Below are 26,322 nucleotides of genomic sequence, written 5' to 3'. Positions count from 1 at the left end.
TGGCCTAAAATATATAAAAGCACTTGGTGGGGCCCACCCGAAATTTGGATGCGTCTAAAACTTGGTCTGACCCCTCATCCAAGTGGGACACACATAATGGATGGGCTGGATTTTTGAACCACTTCTCGGTGGGCCCAAAAAATGATTATGAATGTTTTAATGGAGGGTAACCCCTCTCAACTTTTGTATATGGTGTGACCCACACAAGTCACGGATTGACTTGATTTTTGTATGTGGTGTGACCCAATATGGAATGGTGCATCTGACTGATGGGGTAGATGTTCGACATACATCATGGTGGGGCCCACACAGCTCAACCTCACAGAGAGTTCCCATGAGCTCGACCGTATAGAACCTTTTCCCATATATATATATATATATATATATATATATATATATATATATATATATATAACTCAAAATCACTTATTTTAAGTGTTAATTGAAAAGAAGTAAGCGTAAAATTAAACCTATGTTTTCGGTGAAAATCCAAAATTGAGCACTTAAAATTTTGAATTTATCAAGCGGTCTGAATTTGAAAAAATCACTGAAAATGAGCTCCTTTTTTTTCATCTATTAAGTGCTGAAATTAAGGTTGACCAAACAGGCCCCTAGTATATCCAATTACGGCTGTAGCACGCACCTGAATCTCTACGAACACAGACGGCCCCTTTAAAAGAAAGGCTCGAGTTTTGAGTCCAGTATGATGGACCCCGTTAAATTTATTTTATTTTATTTTATTTTAAAGGTCAAATTAATTTAATAGGAATATTATATAATTATATATTAATTACTCTAGTAATCAAACGAGGTTTGCTACACCCACACGAGTGTAGAGAGCCTGTCTATACCACGTGTTAATCTGGAACTTGTACGAGATCCAATCTCTGCATTGGTCGAGCCCAACCGTAAAATGACCTTATGGGACATGGAGCCGGGATCCGATCCTAAGCCAAGGTTAAAAGACCTCCAGGACATGAAATGAGTTTCAGGTTTACCTGTGTCCGGATTATTGGACCAGGGTGCTTCCTCCATGAGGCCCACTTGATGAATAGCCAGATATTTGGGTCTAGGGGTACTTAAACCATAGGGTCTACCTTATGAACAGCTGCTGGTGCAGCATATGTTGGTGCTTGCAAGATGTGTACAGCTGCAAGCATTTTTCTCCTGCTTGCAGAGACCACAACTGAGATTGCTGTCAAAGGGATGCCATAAAATGGGCCAAACCTACGGCTGAAGAGACTAACATCTAGAGACCACTTGAAAGGAAGGCAGAGGCAAAAAGACGCCTACAGAATATCAGGTGCATGTTATCGTTTGTTTACATGCCTTCCAACAAAGGTGACATTGTGCTTGAAGATTTTTATTCAAAAGCCAACAATATCAAACTGAGAGCTGAAAACTGAAAATGGTCGCTTTCAACCAACTAAACTGAGAGCTAAAAACCAAAATTGGTTGTTTTTACAGAATGTAAAAAAGGGTTGAAATACTGTAGAATATTAGAGAGCCTAGAAAAATGTTTCTTCTTTCCCAGCAACCCCCCACGAATTGGCTTACAAGGTTGAGGCAGCTTGAGATTGCTCTCTCACTGCGTCTTGCACTGCATTCAAGAGCACTGGCATCAGCTTTTGATTGGTGACGATGATGCCCTTTTCAAGATCCAAGTACTTTCCCTTTGAGAAATCCAACGGATTCCCTGCAGCATCCGTCACCACCCCACCAGCTTCTGAAATCCATCCACAGCCCGCAGCAAGAGGGTAAGTAAATTTAAGTATTCAAGAACAATGCAAAAATAATGATGATGATGACCACGACAATGATGTGGTGTTGGTGGTAAACAATGGAATTCAACAGTTCAGGGTACTTCCGTCATCAATTCAACAGTTTCAGTTCAAAACAAATGAACAGAATACTGCACGTAGAGGGGACATAACCAGAATATTAATGGAAGAACATCGACAGAAAACCATATGAGTCATTACTACAGCCAAGTAACAAAAATCATTTGAGTAAACAGCAGAACTTTACGAGTGTTGTCCCAATTTTCTCCTTTTAAAAAAATGGCAGAGACATTATTCAGAAAAAGGGTAAAATTACAATGTGAAGATAGTGATTCTAACAAAGAAAATAAAAATAATTTCAAGGCAAATCCCAAGCACCCCTCTCCTTGGTCAGAGCTTCCACAATATCATTGGCTACCCTTTAAATTACTGCATGGTGGAGTCGTCGATAATCCATTAAGGTAATAGATGATTCTCTGGTCCTTACAGGTTGGTTCAAATTTTACTCAAAAAAGATATTTGTATTTGAGCTGTGTTGTTCAGCTCTGCAATCCTATGGAGTATCATTTCGCAGGCATGGAGGTTATTCCATATGCTTAGTCATTCTTGGCTCTACTTTTCCTTAAATGGAGAGGCCTGTGCATAGTAGAAGAGTTGAGAATTCTAGAGTAGATTATAGATCATTGGTAAACTGTGTAAAGATCTTTAGAATGTTTTAGAGATCCCCAGTGAGTTTTGGCAGCTAGGAGAAGTGTGGAATAGTCTAGAAGTTCTAGATGGTTCTAGACCATTAGATGAATGCCACGTGAGACAATTCACCCCATTAATGTAACGTTGCTAGAAAGTTCCAAGGTCTGTATACAATTAAGCCCCTCGTTTGGGGACTTATTTAATCTTCTGTTCATAGTGCCAGACAAAGAACATTCCCATTCACTCCCATGTTCTCTAGCATTCCTGGCAAGTATGGTGCATTTCATTTGGTTTGTGCACATGGGTGGTGGGATAACTTGATTAGCATTAGGGCATTGTATAAGTGTCGCACGGACTAAGCAAACTAGGGAGTTAGCAAGTCTAACAATCTGCCCAAATAAAGTCTTCAAGACCTTCACTGGACCTCCTCATCAATCTATCTCCATGAAGTCATCAATGTCGTAATAGCCTTGTCATTGCTATTTGAGTTCCTCAACAAAGTTCAACAACCGGCTGCTCACCTGACCTCAAACCTCCTCTACCCATTCTAGAGACCATCTTGCGCAATTGGCACTCGAAGGAGTCCATAATAGCACCTAGATGAAGTGGGGCCAAATATCAGTGCAATAATCAATCTTAGTAGATCGAGCAAATGTACAAGCATGCAACTATGGATTTGGTATGGGCATGGTTGGTTCTATGATCATAACCATGACCCCCATTTGCTGCCAGCTACATTTCATTTTTGCATGGAGCTGCTGGGCTTTGCTGTGTTGAGGGCCTCACACATAACACAGATGTCGAGGACCAGCCTCCTTTTTCTGAAGGTTGCCGATCGTTAATACCCTCCTTCCCACCAACCAAGTAAAAGCCACAACCTTATGGGGAGCTCCGCAATGCCACACGAAGAATGTATGCTCACCATGCACCCTGGATGAGGACCCAAACATCATACCATAGAACAAACAGACCAAAAACCAGCCTGAACTATTCGTGTTCCCCACCAAACAATATCTCCTCAACAAACAGGAGATAGCCATGCAAACGCTCCAAAAGCCGAACGAAGTCGTCGAGCTCCTTGTCAGACAACTTCCTCCTACATAGGTGGGAGAGGGGGGTTCCAAACTGCTACATCGCTGGACATGAAAAAGCACCAAGCTATGGGATGTTCCAACCAAAGCTAGCCTAACCAACCTTGAAAACTATTCTTTGGGGGTCTTCTCCCCAGCCCACACGTCCTTCTAGAAACGAATCCTTTTCCCATCTCCCAAAACGAATCTAACGCCCTCCTTAAACCTAGATCCCATCCTTCCAACTGCCTTCTGGATCGCAATGGCCCTATATAATGAAGAATCTTTGTCCCCCATTCTCCTTCCTGGAGATCAAACTTGCACGCAATCACTTGCCTCCACAAATTGTTGTCTTCTGAGCTGAAGCACCAAAGCCACTTGCCAAGCAGCATTAAGTTCATAAGCTCCAACTTCCAAATGCCCACTCCCTCTTCCGTATGAGGCAAACTTCCACTTCAGCAGATGAAACATCTTTTTCTCTTCCGCTCCCTTTCATAAAAAGCCCCTCCCCAGCCTCTCCAATCTATCCAAGACCACCTTAGGGCACCTAACAAAGATAAAAAAATAAAGAGGCAAGTTTGACAAAGCTGCTTTGACCAAAGCTGATCTTCCACCAATAAGAGATGCCAACTTTTCCGCCTCGATTACTTTCTTTCGACCTTCTCAGTAACCATGTCCAGAGGTGAATTGGGTTTGCCGAGATGTAAAGGGAGGGATCCAATGCTATGCCCGAACACATCAGCTAGCCTCGCCACCTCCTCCTTGGACATATGCAACCCCAACATCTCACTCTTCTGAATGTTAAGCCCTCAATCCTGACACCACTTCAAAACATCTGACTTTTTTTCTCAAATTATCCACTCTCTTATTCTGCATGGTATCATCTGTAAACTGAAGGTGTGAAATCTAAAGCTCGGCGTTCTCCATCCTAAAACAATTAATAAGAACCACAACTACACATCTATCCATCATCTTACTTAGAACCTCCACTACCACCACAAACAAGAAGGGAGAGAGCGAGTCCCCCAAATGGAGAGCCCCTCCCTTCCCCCTGAAGACTTAAAGAAGCCTTTAGGAGTCCCATTGACTAAAACAGAGGACCTAGCTAAACGAATACACTCTTGAACCCATTTCCTCCCTTTCTGTTTGCAACCCACTCTACCCAGCATATATTTAAGGAAGTCCCCCTCTACGTGATCATAGCATACAACTCCCTCCTTGCCTTCTCTATGCAACGAATCAATGCATGCATGCGCAATCAACGTACCATCTAGAATGTCTTCCAGAAACAAAAGCACTTTGAACCTTGAAAATGATAGTCGCTAAGAGTACGCGAAATCTGGAGACGCAGATCTTTGCCAAGATCTTATACGCACTCCCAATCAGGCTTATTGGTCTAAAATCTCCAAGACCTTTGGCCCCCTACTTTTTCAGAATGACTGCTATGAAAGAAGTGTCCAACTCTGCCAACAAGCGACCCCTTTCAAAGAACTCTGCAAGAAAGTAAACCACATCATTCTTTGCCATCTCCCAAAAAAACTGAAAGAAGGCCATAGGGAAGCCGTTCACCTAGGGGCCTTATCTCTGCCCAAAGCATCCACTGTCGCTTACCTCTTCCTTGGAGATCAGCTTCTCCAGCAAACTAGCTTCCTCTTCAGATGAAGTACAGTACGGCAAGTTGTCGAGTCATGGCTGCTCCCACCTCTAAGCTTATCAGAAATTTTGACTTAACATCACAGGCTTTGTGATTCCATAGTTCAGAATTACGGGGTTTCAATAAATGCCTACTATACAAGCATTTTGTGCGTGCTTTTTTTTTTCTGCATTTTGTGCGTGCTTAACATAACAACACTAAAAGCAAAACAAACCTCTCCAAAATTAACACATAAACCATTATGTTTATAAATGATCGTGTTTCAACTATCAACAAAGGAGTTCTGTCCCTGAGCCTAGAAAAGATACAGTTTACTGATGCTCCAAGTTCTGTTCATATGAGGCCCATGGTTTGGTGAGCTAAGGCGTCTTTGATCTGATGGTCACCACTTTGGATAGAGAATGGCTGATAATCTCCCAGACTAGAGGATCCTAAACCTTCAATTGGTGGCAGACAGAGAGTTAAGAAAGGTGTACCGCAAACGTTTGGTCTCAAAAGGCCAAAGATTGGACAGCTAGGAGCCTAGGACCATCCAATCTTAGAAGGATTTCTGGGGCAACTCATCCATGATTAGGGGGGGGGGGGTGCACCAATTTGCAAGTTAATTTACTTTTGGATTCTATGTCTTACTATCTAACAATAAAAAGCTCAAAGCATATCTAACCCTAATATAAGGTAAAAGAACTGACAACAGAAAATTTTGATTCTGTACCTGTGACCACAATGCAACCAGCCGCATGGTCCCATATCTTCTCACGGTATCCTTTATGAGGGAAACGTAAATATATGGCCCCATCTCCTCTGGAAAGTGCCCCATATTTAGCCTGGCTATCTATTCGAACAGGAGGTGCCTGGACGCCAAGTTTCTATATAAAGAATCACATCGGGAATTATTAGTAGTTGACAAATCGTAGTAATTGAAAAGATCATATGTGGTACCTTTGCAATAGAGCTAGACAAATCATGCATGGAATGTGCTGCTTCAAATGATTCGAAGAATGATGCTTCTGACGGATTTTCAATCGCAGTGACATATACCTGAGGACAATCAGTACAAATCAAATAAAATAGCCAGGCATAAATTCAGTATAAATTAAATAACAAGAGAATCGTGTAGAAGTATCGACCTTTGTAGGAGCAGAAGAACCATCCAAAAGCTGCATATCAGTTCCGGCACCAATTCTAGCAGAGAAAAGACATCCGACTTCATTTTGCAAAGAAGGTTGATGAGGACAACCAATGGAGGCCAGAGGAAGATTTGGACAGGCCAGGACACCCAACACAACTCTTCCTTCATGTAGCAATGCTAATGCTATTGCATATTGATCACCTCTTAGAAACCTACAATCCAGCATTGTGTGGGTGAGATAAATGGAAGTAGCAGCCTGATGTAGAAATACTAGAGAAACAAAAACAAGCATCCAATCCGACAATCATGCATACAGCGTGAACTCGTCAAGACAAGTCGATTAAGTTGAAAGGCAAATAGGTCGCTAATGAAAATATAAGGAGTATTTACCATTCGTCAATTTCATTTTCAATCAATGGAAAGAAACTTTTACCGGTAAGACAAGATACAAAGCACACATTCAGACAAAAAACAAAGAAGAGATGAGAGATTTGGCAAGTAGTTATTTTCTATTAGGAAGTAGATTTCATAGTGCAAGTAAACAATTTATCAGTTTTTAAATTCCCTTCCCTACGATTTACAATAAATGCTATTTCATGGCAGGGACAGGTTTAGCTCATTCTCTTGCAGTTAGGGCTGGCCTGTCAGGCTTTTGGGCTTTGCTTGCTTCAGGCTTTCGGGGGCTGAAATACTAGGCCGAAGGGCCGGACCTGGGCCTAAAAGTTAAGCCTGTTTATTAATCAAGATGGGCTTGGGCTACGTCTACAAGACCATCAGATGGGCTCAAACTGGACCCTACCCAGCCCGTTTAAGGCTTCAAGGGCATTTTTGTCAATATCATGCATGATTGGGCACGCCTAGTGAACAGCCTAAATCTTTCAAAAAAGAGAGTGGCTGGGCTCATGCCTGTTTGTTTTTGACCCATGACAAGCCAAAGCTGGACTTTGGGCCCCAGTTTTACTTTGCAAGCTGGGCTTGGACAGACATCCCCCAGCCCAAGCTGGGCCCATTGACAGCCCTACTCATAGAAGCCCTGAAGGAAGTAGGGACCACCCTTAAGCCAATAAACAGCAATGAGCAGATCCAGATTGATCCATAGAAGCATAGCTCACAATCATTTTAGAATACTGACATTTAAATTACCATTCTCACCCTTTAGTGCCATCAATGGGATCTAATACCCAATGTCGGCCATGAGGACCCCCTTCAGATTGGCCACGATCAATTGCAGTAAGCACATCTTCTACTGATAAAGGAGAGATATTGTAGCCACCATCACTAGAGATGGTCTCATTTACAAGCTTTGTGATGCGTTTTAATGTTTCTTGGGATTCATCCTTGCGTAGGTCTCCAGAATCCTAGAAAGTAATCAAAATCATAATAACAGTATACTTTCAGGAGAGAAATTGTGTCTGCATTATCACTCAGGCAACTCAGTTAGCCAATTCACTTAGATGTGAATTTAGCCTCTGAAATAGATGTTCAAAATTACCTCCTCAGCCACCAATGAGAAGGATTGAAGTTCCTTCTCCAGCACAAAGCTAACTAATGCCTGTGAACCTGAGAAATCAAGAGATAAAATTGAAAGGGAAATGTAAACTGGTGGTTGTTTTGTCAAACATACATACATGCATGCATACATATCAACCTTAAAACTGAGCAGATGTCCAAAATTTAAATTTAAATTTATATATATATATATATATATATATATATATATATATATATATATGTACACTTGCTTCAGTATAAGTTTCTCTGAAGCTTTTAGAAAGAAGGTAAACAGCAGATGAAGGTTTGGAATTGCACAACACACTTATCATAGGACTTGTACAAAAGCATCAATCATGTTGTGTTAACCACAATCAATATCATCAGAAGTGTTGAAGAAGGTTATTATATTAACATTCTAACAACCAGATAAATTTTCATTGATACATCTCCATGGAATATAGTTTCAACTCATCCACCCTACACATACTCATACTTAAATTCTCATGACTCCCTTCACCAAAGCCATGACTCCCTCCTATTTCGTAAGCATATGTTGGACACCTCCTCTCGGGATCACTGCCTCTCCTCCATCAAGGAAGAGGGCTCGTCAGGCTGGACTTTGATGTCATCTAGAAGTAAGCAAGTGGGGCTCGCAGATCACGCGCTTGTTTCACTGACGATTTAGCCCCTTCATCAATGAGAGGAACCGTGACATGCCAATAAGTAGCCCCCCTCCAGATGGTAGCCGCCTCGATGGAAGCAGTGCATGTTGTCGAGGGATCCCCACAGAAGATCGAGGGAGGAGCCATGCCTACCTAATCAAAGCTAGTGGAAGCGGTCAAAGAGAAGAGGTGGATTAGGGAAGCCTTAGCCCACATGGGGAGGCTGACCAGGCTCTCTTTCGGCGATCGCATGGAGGATAATTATGAACTCTTCCAATTTATTGAAGAAAGGGGTCATGCAAGGAGCTACTCAAGATACTCAAAAAATCGATAAGAACCTCCAGAAGCAATGGGAAGTTAGTTAGTCTATCCTTAGACCTTAACATTGCCGCTAGGAGTTCGGCTGGGGGCTCTAGAAGGGGATGAAAGGGCAAGTTTGTTCGAAAATGAGGATCATTTCATGAAACGTGAGGGGAGTAGGGTGCAAGCACAAAAGGAGGCAAATAAAAAATGTTTGCAAAAGATATAGCGCCCAACTGAAAACATTTCAAGAAATGAAGGTTTAAAACTTCAATAGAAAGCTCCTGGGGACCCTTTGGGATGTTAGCAATGTCAAATGGGTAGCTATAAACACCTCTGGCAGGTCTGGGGGTGTGGTGGTGGCATGGGATCTGGCTCTGTGGACCAAGGAAGACTGGTGGGGTGGTTCTTGTTCTGGCTCAATTGTGTTGGAAGTTCACCTCTATCTACAGGCCAAATCAAGACGACAAAAGGGAGGCTTTCAGGGATGAGCTCTCGACTGCTCATAACAAATTTAGTGGACCTTGGTGCATTGTACGTGTAACGCCCCGAACTTTTTAATACCCAAGTATTGAAAGTTCTCGAGTGTTACCATAAAATTGAACTTATTATGTACATGTGTACGATACCAATCTAGCTATCCTAACCTTACATCTATTCTCCAACCCGAATCTGACCGTTGGGAATAATCTTCATTCAGATATCAAGCAATCTGACCGTTGATTTTAAGATAGGATCATCATATACCCAAATATTCTCACTTGTCCGTTAAAACCAACCGCTCAGTCAAATATACACTGGTAGATAGAGACATCTAACCGTCCACTCGTACACACATCAAGTTGAGATTCTGATCCGTTCATCTTGTTCATCACTTAATAATATGCTTAACCCACCATCAAAACTACAATCTGAGAAACTTACACATGTGAGCAAGACACTCGAATATAACGATACACATGTTCTAACCCCTAATCACTCCATAAACCCACCTTATGTTCTTCCGTTTACAAAACTGATCGTACATATATCTATATACATTGTTAGAATACCAACCATCAAGTCTTCAAATTTTTAGCATGTCATCTGACCGTCCATCGTATTTGGATCCCCCAAACGGGCCATCGGAATATTAAGATAATTCATTCATAATGAAGATCTTAGGTTATATGTCCGAACCACCGGGTAATGCTTCAAGTAGATATGTACAACCACGGTTCTGAAGCACGAAGTGTGTTAGCTATTTAAAAGAACACATTGGACATCGTTAGGTGATCGGAGCCCAAGCTCGACCCATGGGAAGAGCACAAAAAACAAGAATGCCTGCCCAATTTCAAAGCAATCGGACGATGCATTCCGACAAAACGAATGTCGGAAGTTGATTGAAAACAAGATGGCAATTTTGTAAATAAAGTTAATACCATGCATGGCACTGTTCAATCAAACGTATAATAAAGGTTTAACGGTGAGTGTTGATTTCCACTTAGTTAGACCATACGGTCCACCTGATTAACGAAATTACTTCATTTTTAATATCGTGTCCTAAAATGGCCTAACAAACCAGATAGACGGAACGGATCCTCGAAGGAAACACTTATGTGGGCCCCACCCAATGCCATAGTTAATCATGTAACAGAGTTACGTGGTTTTAGTAAGGTTTAAGCGTTGGGAAGCCTTGGATGATCAAGATGTGTTGTGGCCCACCAAAGGCTTGGATTTACTCCATCTTTTGGCCCATGGCCTAACACGACCTCCTCATGCTAATAGAGGGAGTGGATCTCCCTAAACATCATCACAAGTGGACCCCACCTGAACCAACTAACGAATCAAAGTCGACACCTCCCCGCACGCGATGACAGAGTCTAAAAATCTCGTGGATTTCCTCCCACCAAACTCCCTACCTTGGCTCCTCCATCAAATCTAAACTGTCTAAACTCCAGCAAAGAGAATTTCGATCCCACTAAACAACATTGAAGCTACGAAAGAGGTGATAAACACGGCACCTCTTTCGCCACTTCCGGAACTGAGCCGCACTATGCGGAAGCCTTTTCACACAACCATCGGCCATAGGGCCCTTCAACCTTCGATGTGCCATGATCACAAGATCTCTGTGGGCCATCCGAAGCACCTTCAATCATCAAATCAAAGGAAAATGCGATGGCTGATGATCCACCATTAGAACCAGGACCATCTTCCTCATCCAAACAAGAACTCTAACATGCATGCTCCTGCGCCATGAAGAGATATGAGACGACCAGATCATGGGCCATCCGAAACCGACCGACTTCCGAAACCAAGAAAGAAAGGATCCTAAGAACTGAAACCAGCGAAATCCAAAATAGCGCTGGCGCTGTTCGCTTCCACACACCGTATACATTACGCAAGAACCAACTAGACACGTGGAAACCCTATAAGACCCCACCCCTATCACCAAAAGACATACACTCCCAAAAACGGGAGAAAGAGAGAAGAAACGAGAGAGAAAGAGAGAGGGAGAGAGAAGAGAGAGAGAGAGAGAGAGAGAGAGAGGAGACTGACTATTGAAGTGCTTCCCATCGATCCAGCCGGTCCTGATACAAAAACGAGAGGTGAAGTAGCCACCTTTTGAAATCTTCCACAAGAACTAGAATCCATGTTCCATGTTTTACTTATTCCTTCCAAGATTACATCTAAATCTCCTCTCTTATGATTGTAGTAAAAGTTTGGTTTAAATCTTGGACTAACTTTCACTTAAGCCGGTCATATGACCTATTTTACAACCTAAGAAACATGCTAATCATGCTAGAGTTGGGTACGATATTGCAGATCTAGCAACATTAGAGTGGGATCGAAATTCTCCTTGCTGGAGTTTAGATGGTTCAGATTTAATGGAGGAGCCAAGGTAGGGAGTTCGGTGGGATGAAATCCACGAGATTCTCGGACTCTGTCATTGCATACGGGGAGGTGCCGACCTTGATTCGTTAGCTAGTTTAAGTGGGGTCCACTTGTGATTATGTTTTAGGGAGATCCACTCCCTCCATTAGCATGAGAAGGTCGTGTTGGGCCATGGGCCAAAAGATGGACTAAATCCAAGCCTTTGGTTGGCCATAACACATTTGATCATCCGAGGCTTCCCAACGCTTAAACCTTATTGAAACCACGTAACTCTATTAATGATTAATTGTGGCATTGGGTGGGGCCCACATAAGTGTTTCCTTTGAGGATTCGCTCCTTCCATCCGGTTCGTTAGGCCATTTTAAGACATGATGTTGAAAATGAAGTAATTTCATTAATCAGGTGGACCGTATGGTCTAACTAAGTAGAAATCAACACTTACCATTAAACCTTTATTATATGTTTGGTTGAACAGTGTCATGCATGGTGTTAACTTTATTTACAAAATTGTCATCAAGTTCTCAATCAACTTCCAACATTCGTTTTGCCGGAATGCACCGTCCGATTGCTTTGAAATTAGGCAGGCATTCCTCGTTTTTCGTGCTCTTCCCATGGGGTCGAGTTTGGGCTCTGATCACCCAAAGATGTCCAATGTGTTCTTTTAAATGGCTAACACACTTCGTGCTTCAGAACCGTGGTTGTACATATCTACTTGAAACATTACCCAGTGGTTTGAACATATGACCTAAGATCTTCATTATGAATGAATTATTCTAATATTCTAATGGCCCATTTGGGGGATCCAAATACAATGGACAGTCAAACGACATGCTAAAAATATAAAGACTTGATGGTTGGTATTCTAACAATGTATATAGATATATGTACGATCAGTTTTGTAAATTGAAGAACACAAGGTGGGTTTCTGGAGTGATTAGGGGGTAGAACATGTGTATCGTTAGATTCGAGTATCTTGTTCACATATGTAAGTTTCTCAGATTGTAGTTCTGATGATGAGTTAAGCATATTCATAACTGATGAACAAGATGAACAGATCAGAATCTCAACTTGATGTGTGTACAGCGAATGTAGAGATCAAGTAGCTAATTTACTACGATTGGGTGGTCCAAAATCAAAGTGGACGGTTAGATGCCTCTATCTAGCAGTGCATATTTGACTGAGCGATTGGTTATGATAGGCAAGTGAGAATATTTGGGTATATGATGATCCTATCTTAAAATCAACGGTCAAATTGTTTGATCTATGAATGGAGATTATTCCCAACGGTCAGATTCGGGTTAGAAAATAGATGTAAGGTTAGGATAGCTAGATTGGTATCGTACATATGTACATAATAAGTTAAATTTTATGGTACCACTCGAGAACTTTCAATACTTGGGTATTGAAAAGCTCGAGGTGTTACAATCTACCCCACTTAAACAAAATTTCGTCTCCGAAATTTAATTACTTCTATCATTTTCACCGATTCATTATGCTTAAGTTTTCAATGTATTCCTCGCAAGGTAGATATATGTGTCCAGGTGCGTGTATAATTGGCTACATGAAATCGGGATGCTACAGTAAGAGACTTCAATGTCACATGTAACCATTGTTCGAAGTATCCTCAATATTATTGAAATATCCCAGATATTATCCCTATCTCCAGCTCGGTGATACCAATAACACTGGTAGCGACACTGATAACATCGGTGGTCTGAGAAATTCCAGGTATCAACGATGTATTGCTAAGTATCACCAATGTATCAATATCGCTAATGTATTGCCAATATTTTCGACTTTGTAAATTCCAAGTGTCACTTGTATCGCCAGTGTATCGGCAATATTTCAATAATATCGCCAATGTATTGATATCGCCTAAAATTTGTTTATTAAAAAACTTCCCATTTCAATTTTTTTTACGGGCACATGGTTATATGTGGTGTTCAAATTATCGACGATAATATCGATCATATCACAATATTATCATTATCATAACATGGGCGATATTGAGACCATAATCTTTTGTTTCCTTTCTAGTTATCAACAATTTCTTAGTGAAATATCAAGTGTTGTTGATATTGTGAAATATCAATTGATATTTGGTTAGAAGGTTGGGTGGATGATTGGATGGATAGAAAGGATGGAAGGGGTGGTTGGATTAGTTTCTCTTTTACATGGGAGTTCCATCCCATATAAAAGAGACAAGTTATTAGATAAATTAATCATATTTTAATCAAATATCGAGCTATTTATTTATTTTATAAATTTTATTTACTATTATTTTATTTTTATTTGCTTGATAGTATTTGTTTTTTAAAAAATAGTTATTTGTTTTTATTTTCTATTTTCTAACTAATGTTAAGTTTTTAGTGCTTATCATGCAATTTAAGACTAAATATATTTTATCATCTTATTTGAACAATGGCATGCATACCACTTTACATATGGTAAAGTAATGCAATCAATAACGTGCTAATTCATGCTTTTAGGCTTCCATTAAATGAAAACTTAGGATTCCTTTTGTAATTTTTCTATTCCAAAATATGCAAATGTGTATTTTAGCAATTCCTGAAGTTTCATTGAAAAAATCCATCGTTTTCCCCATGTTTCCCTGCATTTCTAGTTATCAATGATATTATCGGCGATATCAATATTGTTTTCGTATCTCCGATTAGCGAAACTTGTAGCAATAATACCGATACTTCAAACACTACCTGTTACCCTGTTGAGAGATCAAGCGGGGGCATAATTACAACCAACATGCGTGCCTTCTCCGACTGTGTAGATCATTATAAGCTTTATGATCTACCTTTGGAAGGAGGCACGTTCACGTGGTCAAACGAGTAGTCATGGCCATCGATGTCCAGATTAGACAGCTTTCTTGTCTCCTCGAGATGGATTGATCAATTACCCCCCGTCTCCTCTGTCAAATTACCCCTTGTCTCCTCTGTCAAAGCCAATCTCCGCCCACTGCTACTTTCCACTAACAATGCAAACTGAGGCCCAAAAACTTTCATATTCGAGCTCGCCTAGCTCGAGATTGAAGGATTCTCTCATTTGGTTCATGACTGGTGGCGATCCTTCGATGCCATGGGTTGTGTGGGCTTCAAGCTATGCTAGAAACTCAAGCCTCTAAAAGACAAATCAAATTTCAAAAAAGGTTGTTTTGGGTATCAAGAGGCTGAAACGGCTACCATCCTTTCTGAGCTCTAATCGCTTGATGTTAGTGCTAAAGAGGGGGAGTTGTCTTAAGATAATCAATCTAAGAGGATAAAGCTCAACTAAGATTACACAGCCAAGGTAAAAGAAGAAATTAAATGGAGGCAATGCTCCAGATACCGATGGATCAAAGAAGGTGACAAGAACACAAACTTCTTCCACAATATCACTAACTTGCGAGCAAGGATCAATAAAATCAGTGGCCTTGTTATAAATGGCAACCGCGTAGAAGAAATGGGCCACCTACTGAAGAGGTAATTCAATTCTACAAGCATTTGCTTAAGGGGGAGGGCTAGAGATATCCAAAATTAGACAATTTGACCTTCGATCGCTTCTTGGCCAAGGAGGCAAACTCCTCTTAAAACCTTGTTCTCAGAGGATGAGGTGAAAAAAGTGGACTCCTTGGGGAGCAATAAAGCCTCAATGCCAGATGGCTTCCCCATGGCTTTTTATAGTCTTTTGTGAGGTCATCAAGGATGATGTTATAGGTTTAATGTCAAAATTCTTTGCCAGGGTATCGTTGTTGAGCAATATAGGTGCTTCCTTTATAGCCATTATCCCAAAAACTTTGGGTGTGGAATCGTTTAAGGACTTTAGACCAATAAGTCCGATTGGTGGGCCCTACAAAATTCTAGCAAATGTTCTGGCAACTCACCTACGAGGTGTGATTGGAAGTGTCATTTTAGAAAACTAAAATGCTTTCGTCCCAAGCCAACAGATCCTCGATAGTGCCTTAATCACACACAAGTGCGTTGATTCTAGACGCAAAGGGGGAGGAGACTAAAAGCGTCGTTTGCAAGTGGGACTTGGAGAAGGCCTTTGATCACGTTGATTGGGACTTCCTTGACTACATGTTGTACCAGATTGGGTGTGGTGACAAATGGCGCCCTTGGATCCATGAATGCGTTAGATTTACCCATGTCTTGGTGCTTCCTAATGGATCCCCCAAAGGATTCTTCAAAAGCTCAAGAGGTCTTCAGCAAGGTGATCCCATATCAACCTTCCTCTTTATTATTATGGTTAAGGCCTTGGGGAGAAAGCTCGCTAAGGGGCAAGATGAGGGCTTCATTTGCGGATTCAAGGTGGAGGGGATGTCATCTCCCATCTCTCATCTCCAATTCACAAACGACGTGCTTCTTTTTTGCGATGCTTCTATGGATATGGTGGACAAGCTACAAACTATCATTCGTTCCTTTGAAGCAGTCTCTAGCTTAAAGGTTAATACTTCAAAAAGCAAGTTGTTAGGTGTGCAGATAGAAGCGAGGGAGGTGGAACTTTTAGCTAAATCCCTCAGTTGTATAGCCGGAGCACTCCTTGCTACATTTGTGGGCATCCCTATTTACGTGGGAAAATCGGCAAAGCACCTTTTGGACAAGGTGGTGGAGAGATTTAAGAAGAAACTGGCAAGATGAAAATGTTGCTACCTCTCTCTTGGCATCACTCTTATCAAAGCAGCTCTATCAAACGTTCCTCTTTACTTCATGTCTATCTTCAAATGTCTAGTCTCAGTGCTTTTAGTACTAGAGAAAAGTAGTTGTGACTTCTTATGGCATTGGGTTGAAGACAAAAAGAAATTCCACTTAATGGGGTGGAATCAAGTTTGCAAAGCCTATGTAGGAGGCGCAGGCATGAAAGACCTCAAATCCATGAACGAGGCGTTGCTCAGCAAATGGCTTTGGAGATTTGGAGAGGAAGATAGAGCTTTATGAAAGAAAGTCATTAAGAACAAGTATAAGTGCTCGATTGGAGGTTGGTGGACGAGGGATTCATCTCAATATAGATCAACGGCCATGTGGAAAGGGGTCTCCTCCATGAAGCAAGCCTTTATGGAAGGGGTCGGCGTCTCTTTGGGCAACAGAGAGAGGATCCAGTTTTGGGACGATATTTGAGTAGGATCCTCTACCCTCAAAGTTGACTTCCCTAGAATCTATCGCTTAGCACCGGATCCCATTACAATAAGTGGTTGGTTGCCTCTCTCACATTGGGATATGGTCGTTTGGGATCCCCCTTATAGGAGATTCTTTCACGATGAAGTGCTGAATACGTGGCGCTTTTGGACCACATTCACCTTTGCTCCTCGGCTTCCTTTTATTTGGATAAGATGTTTTGGAGGCAGACAAATCCATATCTTTCACGGTCTGCTCATTTTACTCCCTCATCTGAGCCATCAATCACCAAAAAGAGGTGGAGGCATACCAAATTCCTTTGGTGTTCTAATGATGGGGACATCTCACGCACGCGCACCCCCTCCCCCCACGTACGCAAGTAGGAGGAGGGCCCCACCATCGATCTGGATCGATGACGACGTACAGGGAGGGGCTCCTAGTTAGAGGATTGTGTTTTGGTTCCTTGGAGTGGACCCGATCATCATGTGGATCCCACCATTAGATCTCATGATCGTGGCCCACTACCTTAGATGATCTGGGGACTTTGATTTTTGCTTATTATCGTTATTAGGAACATCATGAACGATTTAGATTGCTTTGATTAGTTGTTATTTTTGTTACTTCATCTCTAAGTAATAGTATGCGCACATGGCACGGCTTTTAGGGTATAGGGTTTTCTTATAAATAGGTAACCCCTTGTAGGTTTTTTCTCATTGAAGATTATGAATAAAATTATGCGTTTTCCTGCTTTTCTAATTTTCTAAGTTGTGAAAATTCAATTAGGTACGAAACCCTCCCTTCTTCGAAGGGCTAACTACCGTAGTGCGAAGCCACATCTATCTCAAATCGCCCTCACCTCCTACCCTCAATATTCATCATCTCTCACAGCCATCCCATCTCCAAATTCATCCCTTTTTGCAGTCATTCTTCCTTCTACAGCAGATTTGCAGAATCATTCCCTGCAGGAGGGCTGAAACTTCGACGGAGCACTGTGCACAAACCAGACATCCGATTGGCGTGAAACTTAGCATGAAGGTGAACCTCCTCTGGCCAACCAGCACCTAACTAGCTGATTTCAAATTCATGGGCCCCACACATGTGCGGGCAGGATCCCACGCACGTGCATCAGGCCTCAGACATTGTCCACACGTGTGGATCACCTCAGGTTCGTCTATTTCATCTATTTCACTCCTTTCTCACCTTATTTCCCTAACCCTAACCCTAAATTACCCTAAATCCCAAGTTCTATTCCCTTTTTACAACCCTAGGGTTTCCCGAATTGAAACATGTTAATCCCTTAGATTGGGGAAATAATCTTTTGCATGTGTGGATGAATCTACTCTCCTTTAATCATTGTTTAGCCTATAAATTTAATTGATCCAGCCCTAGCATGTGTAGGCTTGGACCCTTGTAGATCCCCCCTGTTGAATGCTTAACATTATGTGGGATGTGGAATTTTTGTGATTGCTTCTAAATTAGTATGATCTAAAGCCTGAAATTTTGCATATCATATTTAATTTCCATGTCCTACATCATCTAATGTCCATCCCAAGAATAGGCACCTTTGGATAGCTGGTTTGTAAGAAAAAAAAGTCTTAACTATTAACAATCTCAGCAAAAGGCCAATGGTTTTCCCGAATGTATGCCTTCTCTATATGGGCAACGAGGATATGGTCGACCATCTCTTCATCCATTATCCCTCTGTGGGGAAGACCTAGGCGGATATTTTGGGGAGCTTTCAGGTGTCTTGGTCCTTCGGTCCTTCCCATTGTGGATGGTTGTGCTCTTGCTAGCTTAGCACGGTGCAGGCATTGGAAAGATGCGAAAGTCGAGAATGACTTTACTGGAAATTTGGTGTGCTATCTGAGAGGAAAGAAACACAAGGTGCTTCAAAAAATGAAAGGAAATCGTCGCTGGGAACATCTCAAAAGGCCAGATCTCTTGTGATTGAATGGGCTTCTTGCGTGCCTATGCTTAAGGGATGTAATCGTTTCTTTCTTAAGATGTAATTGGGTCACCCTCTCGGCGCCTTTGCTTTCCATTTTCTTGTTGCTTTCTTTTTGTTCGCATTATCTTTAAAAAGAAATACTAAAAATCCCGTGAGTCTGCAATCATTTCCATTCTACACTGTTAACATACAATATCTAGACATACCTTAAAAAGAAAAGAAACGGAAAACCTATTATACCCAAACCCTTCAAAAAAAAAAAAAAAAAACTAGAGGATAGAAAGCAAATGCTTGGATACTCAAATAATGTTTTCTATTCTCATCACTATCATCATCACCATAGTTTATCTGATGGGGACATCACGCGCACTCACGCCGCCCCCCTATGCACGTACGCCAGAAGGAGGGCCCCACCGTCGATCTGGATCGATGACGACGTCCAGGGAGGGCCTCCTACCTAGAAGACGAAGTTTTGATTCAAAAGAGTGGGCCCGTTAGTCAAGAAAAGCCCATCATGAGATCTCATGATCGTGGCCCACTGGTCAGATTGATTTCATATTTTAGATTTTACTTATTAATGTTATTTAGAACGTCATAGACGCTTTAGATTTCTTTGATTAGTTTTTATTTTGGTTTACTTCATCACCAAGTAATAGGTTGCGCACATGGCGCGAGTGGTGGGGTATAGGGTTTTCTTATAAATAGGCACCCCTTGTAGCTTTTTTTAAATTGATTGAAGATTAATAAAAATTCTGCGGTTTCCTACTCTCTGAGTTATGAAGCCTAATTGGGTGCGAAGCCCTCCCTTCATTGAAGGGTTAACTACCGTGGTGCGAAGCCACATCTATCCCAATTCACCCCCATCCATCGCCATCTCTACTACCCATCTTCTATCATCTCTTCTTCTCATCTCACCCATCATCTACACTTCGAATCAATCATCTATTGCAGCAATTCTCCTCCCCACAGCAGAATTTCAGAATCTGGCCCTACAGGAGGGCTGAAACTTTGGCGGAGCACCACGCACAAACCATACATCGGATCGAGCTGAGATTTGGGAGTTTTGGAGTCCATCCCTGGCCGACCAGGGCCAAGGTGGCCTTTTTCTGAATAGTGGGCCCCACACACGTGCGGCTGAAATCACACGAATGTGCGTCTGGGCCATTGTTGTTGTCCACGCGTCCGGTACTTCTCTGGTTCGTCTCTCTCCTCTCTTTCACTCCGCTTTCACCCAAAATCCCTAAACCTAACCCTAAATTACTCAAATCTCCAATTTTATGCCCCTTTTCTTACCCTAGGGTTCCTTGATTTGAAATTGGTGAATCCCTTGGATTAGGAACTGATTAGTATGCATGTGTGAATGATTATTTCTTATCTTTGAGTATCGTTTGGTTCATAATTTTTATTGATCCAGCCCTATCATGTGTAGGCCTGGACCCGCATAGATTCCCCTTAATTGAATGTTTGGACTTTCATGTGGGATATGGAATTTGTGTAATTGTTTCTGAACTAACGTGATCTTAAGCCTGAAATCTCGCATATCATATTTAATTTTCATGTCCTGCATCATTATCCCAGCTACTTAAGATTGGCTTCATGAATATTTGTTTTGCCAATCATCACTATCTAAGGCCTTATCCTCTGTTAGTGAATAAAGCCTTCACAAAAAATTTATGTGAATGCATAAGCCACAATTATGTGGCTATGTCGTCATATGCGATGTCATATTGTCCCAACAGTCAGATTTCTAACAGTTGGGACTACTTTATCTCCCCTTCCTTTTCTCTCCCTTTTTGCCTATAAATAGGCACTCCAACCCCCCAAAGTATTCCATAACAATAACGGCAGCATAAGTGTCACCACCGTTACCATTATAATATGGCCCACTACGGCCTTTTTATTTCTTTATTTTCTTGAAGGAAAATGAATAAATAACTATTTCAGACCCATTATAGGGCCATTATTTTCTGTAATGGCCATTTCATTTCTATAATGCATAATTTTTTGGCATCTCTCTCTCTCTCTCTCTCTCTCTCTCTCTCTCTCTCTCTCTCTACTATAATATTCTCATTTTCTCTTAACTAGTTAATTCTCTTAGTCTCTTTATAGATTCCCTACACTTCTAGTGTTTTTTCATAATAGTCTTTTTATGATCTTTTCCATTTTTCCTTGATTTTTCCAATTTTTTTCAACAAAAAAATAAATAAATTTGGAGGTTGTGCAATCATATTGCGATTGCATATGTGCACAACCCCCTTGGGTCGCATGCAATTTGACAACATCCATAGCATTTTGTTCTTCAGTTTTAGGATTTTCACCCAAACATTTGACCTTTTTGAGGTATTGTTTTCTAGTCTTCCAGCATTATGAGTAATGAAACTATCAGTGTTTACAAAATTTCTACAAAAAGACTTATCATAACCCTCATGCAAGCTTTTGACAAGGTAAAGATGATCATCATCATTGAAATGCACAGCCTTTAAAACATTACAATCAACATAAACAACATGCATAAGATGCACCAATTTCTATGCAATAATCTAAATTCTGAATTATGAAACACTTTCTGAAAAATTCAACTCATGGTTTTCATAAAGAGACACTTGAAGTGTGACTTGCTGGGAGACCGAAACCGGTACATCTAGCCCTGGCTCATTCTGACTCGATCAGACTCGTACTGATTCATTCTGATTTTAGGTTGCAAATCGCTCAATGACATTTTTCATTCTCCACTGATACCAAGTTGACTCAGTTTTGGATGGTAGTTAAAACCATGATATGACTAGAAGTTGTACTGCACTAAAGTTTGGCGCCCCTCTATTCCATCATGAGTGCAACCTTTGCTTGGTTGGCTGCTGCAAACAATATTCTCACGGTTGATAATTTGAAAAAGCATAGCCAGGGTTTACCGAACATGCGTTTTATGAAGAGAGTGTTGACCATCGTTTCCTCCATTGCAATGTGGCGAGAGGCCTGTAGAGTCATTGCCTCAGCGTTTTATTTTGCCTGGACCCTCAGCAGCTCCCTCTTAGAGGTGATTTCTAGTTGGAACATGGGATTGCTCCAACCTGGGAGAAGGATTGTGTGGAAGAAGCCCCCTTCAATATTTTTTCGTGGAGCTCGTGGCGGAAAAGAGTAGGATTTTTTTTTTTTAATGGATAAGCTGAGCTCGAACATGAGGCCTCAATGTTGAAACACACTCTTTCTACCACTGAGATGTGTGTTCTGAAGCTAGGAATAGAAGGATCTCTGAAAACAAAGTCAGTTTGGGGCTATTTTGCTTCTTGCTGTAATTTTGTACCCCCCCCCAAAAAAAAAAAAACACATGAGATGGCCACTGATGTGCTAGTTTGCCTGTATCTGTTTGCTTTCAATGAAATGCTGTCAGTATTCAAAAGAAAACAAGTTGTGCTTACCTTTTTCTCAGTCGGGATACGCATTGGACTGATCAGAAATATCAACAAGAACATTAGTATCATTCATGAGATCGGACACAATGAGAGGATGCATACCATAATCCGCTACAGTCACAGGACTTTTATCTGACTTTGATTGGACATCTGATTGCAGAAGTGCCTTTTGGACCGTCTGAAAAATACAAAGCAACCAGAACATGATTCTATCCATTGTTAGCAATTACATGGCTGAAACAAACATAGATGTGTGTGATAAAATAAATGTAGGAAAGTATATCTAACTCTTTTTCTTTCTTTAAAAAAAAAAAAAAGATAACAAAATTTATTGAGAAACTTGCAACAAAGCGAGAAAAGAATACAACAAAAAGAAGAAGAAAAAAAAAAAAAAACAGAAAAACTGCAACCCAAAGGCCCCTTAACAGCTAGCGCCCGCCGATATGGCTTTGAAATAAACCGCCCAATCCCTTACAAGACCTTTAACTTTCCCAATGGCCTCAAAGACTCCCACCAATGTTGTCAAATCATATATACGATCATGTGCGATCGCATATGCGCATAGGCATATGCGACCACATTTTTTTTTTAATTTCTCAAAAAATTATAGATATTTCTCAAAAATTTATATATATATATATATATATATATATATATATATATATATATATATATATATATATATATATATATATATATAGTAGGGGGAAAAAATTAAAAAGTAAAAAAATATATATAAGAAACTAAGGGGAACTTTTCTAAGTTAATAGATACATAATTTTATATATTTAAAATACATTTGAGAGAGATAAAATCAATTCAACAATGAATTAAACATCAAGTCATCGACATTCGACAATATAGTTAACAAGAAGTAACAACAAAATCAACAAGCTATTTATTTATTATTGTAGAAAATAAACAAGCTATCTTCCTTGAAACTTGAAAGTGCTTGAATCTTGATCTTCCAACTTCCCAGAGAGAGGGAATGTAGGGGAGAGAGAGAGAGAGAGAGATTAAGATCATTTGGAAGTAGGAAATACAAGAGAGAGAGAGAGAGAGAGATTAAAACCACTTCTAATCAGGAAATGTAAGAGAAGAAGAGAGTACGAGAGTTTTGGAGTGAGAATATTGCAAATGGAGGAGATTTGGAAGTCTTTTTATAGGCAAAATGTTGTTTTTTTTTTTTGCAAAAAATAAAAAATTCAATGTGTCACGGCCAATATGCGATCGCATATGCCGTATGCAACAGCATACATCGCATATTTTCGCATATGCCGCATATGCAATCGCATATGTGTCATGATCGCATATGCCATGCTCACATGTGCATATGCGCATATGCAATCGCACATGACAACACTAACTCCCGCACATTCGTTCCTAAAACATCTCCCATTCCTAATCCCCCATATGGCCCAAAGCATAGCCATAATGAACAATCTCCAATAGGCTTTTCCACTCTTCCCTATCCCTCCCCTGTGCCAAGCCTAGAGAAGATCTCCACTTTCTTCGGCATCATTCAATCAATTTGAAGGAAACCCATAATATGATCATACATTTGAGTAGCAACAAGGCAATGAATGAAAAGGTGATCAATTGATTCCTCATTCCCCATACACATCAAACAGATGTTGAGGAGGATTAGCGACCTTCTCTGAAGGTTATTGACCGTAAGAATCCTCTTTCAGGCCATGAGTCAAACAAAGCCAGCCACATGTGGGAGCTCCATAGAACCAATAGTGGAAAGGATGAGACAACCCGACCGGGCAAGGCGATTCCACAATCAAGCTGAAGAACGATTTGACGGAAAACTTGCTAGATCGGCGTCTCACCCAAATCATCGAATCACACTCCCGAGCATGCAACGTAAATTTCTAAAGAAACTGAAGAAGTCTCATAAACTCAACAATCTCATCCTTCGTCATATTCCTCTAGCACTGAAGAAACCAGGATCCCCCACTAGTCGAGAAGCAGCCAACCACTAGGACAAAACAATCGGGAGCCAACATGACCAAAGTTGGGAAGATCTCTTGCAACGCTCTGTCCCCACACCAAACATCTAACCATAAGCGAATATGACACCCATTGCCCAGAGTGAAAACAATTCCCCTCTGGAACAATTGTTCTACTGACGCCACTGCTTTCCAAACCCCCCAAGAAATCAATGTCATTAGTAGAAGTTAAAGTCAAATATAAGTAGACAAACCATCAAATATATGATTTGGAATGCCAACCATGGCTTTATAAATAATGACTAATTAACAAGTGTTGTATGTGCAAGTCATATTAAAGGCCAAATGACCAATGAACCCTTTACACGTCGCGGATCAAAATGGTCTTACACTACCCTAGTCATGTACACCAGCATAAATCAGCTGTATATACAAGCCTAAAGGCCAAATGACCAACATAACCTTTACAAGTAACACATCAAAAGGGTAAATTGACTAGCGTCTTACACAACCCTAGTCATGTTCACCAGCATATCACCTTGGTTGAACCACAGCATTCCACTAACATGATATAAACCTCTATCAAAGTCATGGATACCTTTTGTAAGTATCTTCGAGTTTCTTTAAACCATATTCATGGAGAAGCGGATGGTGGAGAGGACAACTTAGCTAAAAAGTGGTGCTGTTGGGTATTTGCTGTCAATTGGGATCTCCTACCTGATTGAGTATCTTGTTGGCTACTGTATAGCCATGTCTTTTAAAGTCTTTGTCATCTTCTTCTTTTTGTGATTTTACTTCTCTTTCTAGTAAAATCCCTATTGTTAACATCATTATCATGTGTGTGTGCGTGTGAGGTGGTGCACGCATGCATAGTTGGATGTGGGTGTGGGGTTGATGGGTTGGCTGAATGAACTAAACTTTATTGAAAAGAGGAACAAGATATAACTTAGGTGAGGGGGGGAAAGCAGAAGCAACAAATGAGTGGCCCTCCCATCACTTCCTCCTTCCCACATTATCTCTCAATAATACAAGAATCATTTGCATTCCCCATCCGTTCATGAAAACAAATGCTATAGATATTCCAATGTCAATGTGATGCACAAAACTTGAGAAACAGAAGAAAAAACCTACCACCTTATTTTCTTTAGGGAAGGAAAAAATTGGGGCCTTACAAAATCAAAATTAAATGGATTAGGATTTGACCAAAAGAATCATATCTTAAACGAGTGTCTTAGAGTTACCAAACCTAAATGAATAAGCCTGAAATCTACAATTGTAATAAACCTATCCATTTATATGCATTCAAATCTCCTAAATTGGGTGCACCCCAAATTGCAAATGGCTTTAACATTTAGGCAGAAGAGAGAGTTGATTACCCATCCCGTTGCGCATTTGGGTAGCATGGCAATCGGAACCTAGAGAGGAGAAATCCATCTTCCCAATTTTCAGCCCCAAATCAATATCCATGACAATGTCATCATTTCTGCTGAAAGATTCAACCCACTCGTAATTTGGGGTCTCCAGGAGTCTGGTCACCACAGTCGACTGCCAGAGATTATTGAAAAGGCATCTGACAGTATCCAAGTCGAATGAACAAATACAATGAAAATCACCAAAGCCAAACAGTTCAAAAATCAGAATGCCGAGAAATCAGGAGAGAGGGTGGAGCGGATGCCTGGCAGAGACGAGCTGCAAGAGAAGCTGCTTTCTTGGCAACGGCAAGCTCTCTTTCATAAGGCAATGAAGAAGAAGCCATGGGCGCTGCAGCTGCTGCTGCTTTTGTTCTGAGATCGGAAGAGCGATGGAAAAGAAGAGATGGAGGGTGGGAGAGAGAGGTAGATTGGGAAGAAGAGCGGAGGAGAAGAAAGGAAGGGGTAGAAATGGAAAAGGATAAGAGGGATTTGGGTTTTGAGGAGGGTTGGAAGCAGGGCCGGATTCTGAGAGCGTTTATAGAGGCTGACGAGGCAACCCCTGCTGTTGCCATAGCAGTCCCAAGGCCTTGCCTTTCTTCTATCCCGCGGGAACGGAGCGCTGCTCTCGTGCTGCGCGTTTTCTTGAAGCCCGGTGTACACCGTACGCGTGGCACACGTGATTGGGCATCTGATCTGTTGGGCCGGTGGGCCATTGAAAAGAACGGGCGCGGATTACGTGGAGTCCACCGTGATATGTACGTCAACGCCGTCCCTCCGTTTTCACAGCTCATTTCAGGGCATGATCCCAAAAATGAAGCAGCTCCAAATCTTAGGTGGG

The 26,322-nt window shown here is 41.1% G+C and overlaps 1 protein-coding gene across 1 annotated transcript; it reads right to left on the bottom strand.

The window, feature by feature from the left end:
* Positions 1-1,274: 1,274 nt before the first annotated feature.
* LOC131242632 (SAL1 phosphatase-like) lies at positions 1,275-26,114 on the bottom strand. Its single transcript, XM_058241393.1, has 8 exons — positions 25,748-26,114; positions 22,220-22,295; positions 7,817-7,884; positions 7,477-7,682; positions 6,323-6,536; positions 6,135-6,233; positions 5,908-6,061; positions 1,275-1,726 (listed from the first exon to the last, which is right to left on the bottom strand). Exons 1-8 carry the CDS (start codon positions 26,054-26,056, stop codon positions 1,554-1,556), a joined length of 1,299 nt encoding a protein of 432 aa, XP_058097376.1. The 5' UTR covers positions 26,057-26,114; the 3' UTR covers positions 1,275-1,553.
* Between the last annotated feature and the right edge of the window lie 208 nt (positions 26,115-26,322).

This window comes from Magnolia sinica, chromosome 4 (genome assembly GCF_029962835.1).
Source record: "Magnolia sinica isolate HGM2019 chromosome 4, MsV1, whole genome shotgun sequence".
Lineage (NCBI taxonomy): Eukaryota > Viridiplantae > Streptophyta > Magnoliopsida > Magnoliales > Magnoliaceae > Magnolia > Magnolia sinica.
This window is presented reverse-complemented; position numbering and strand designations above follow the sequence as displayed.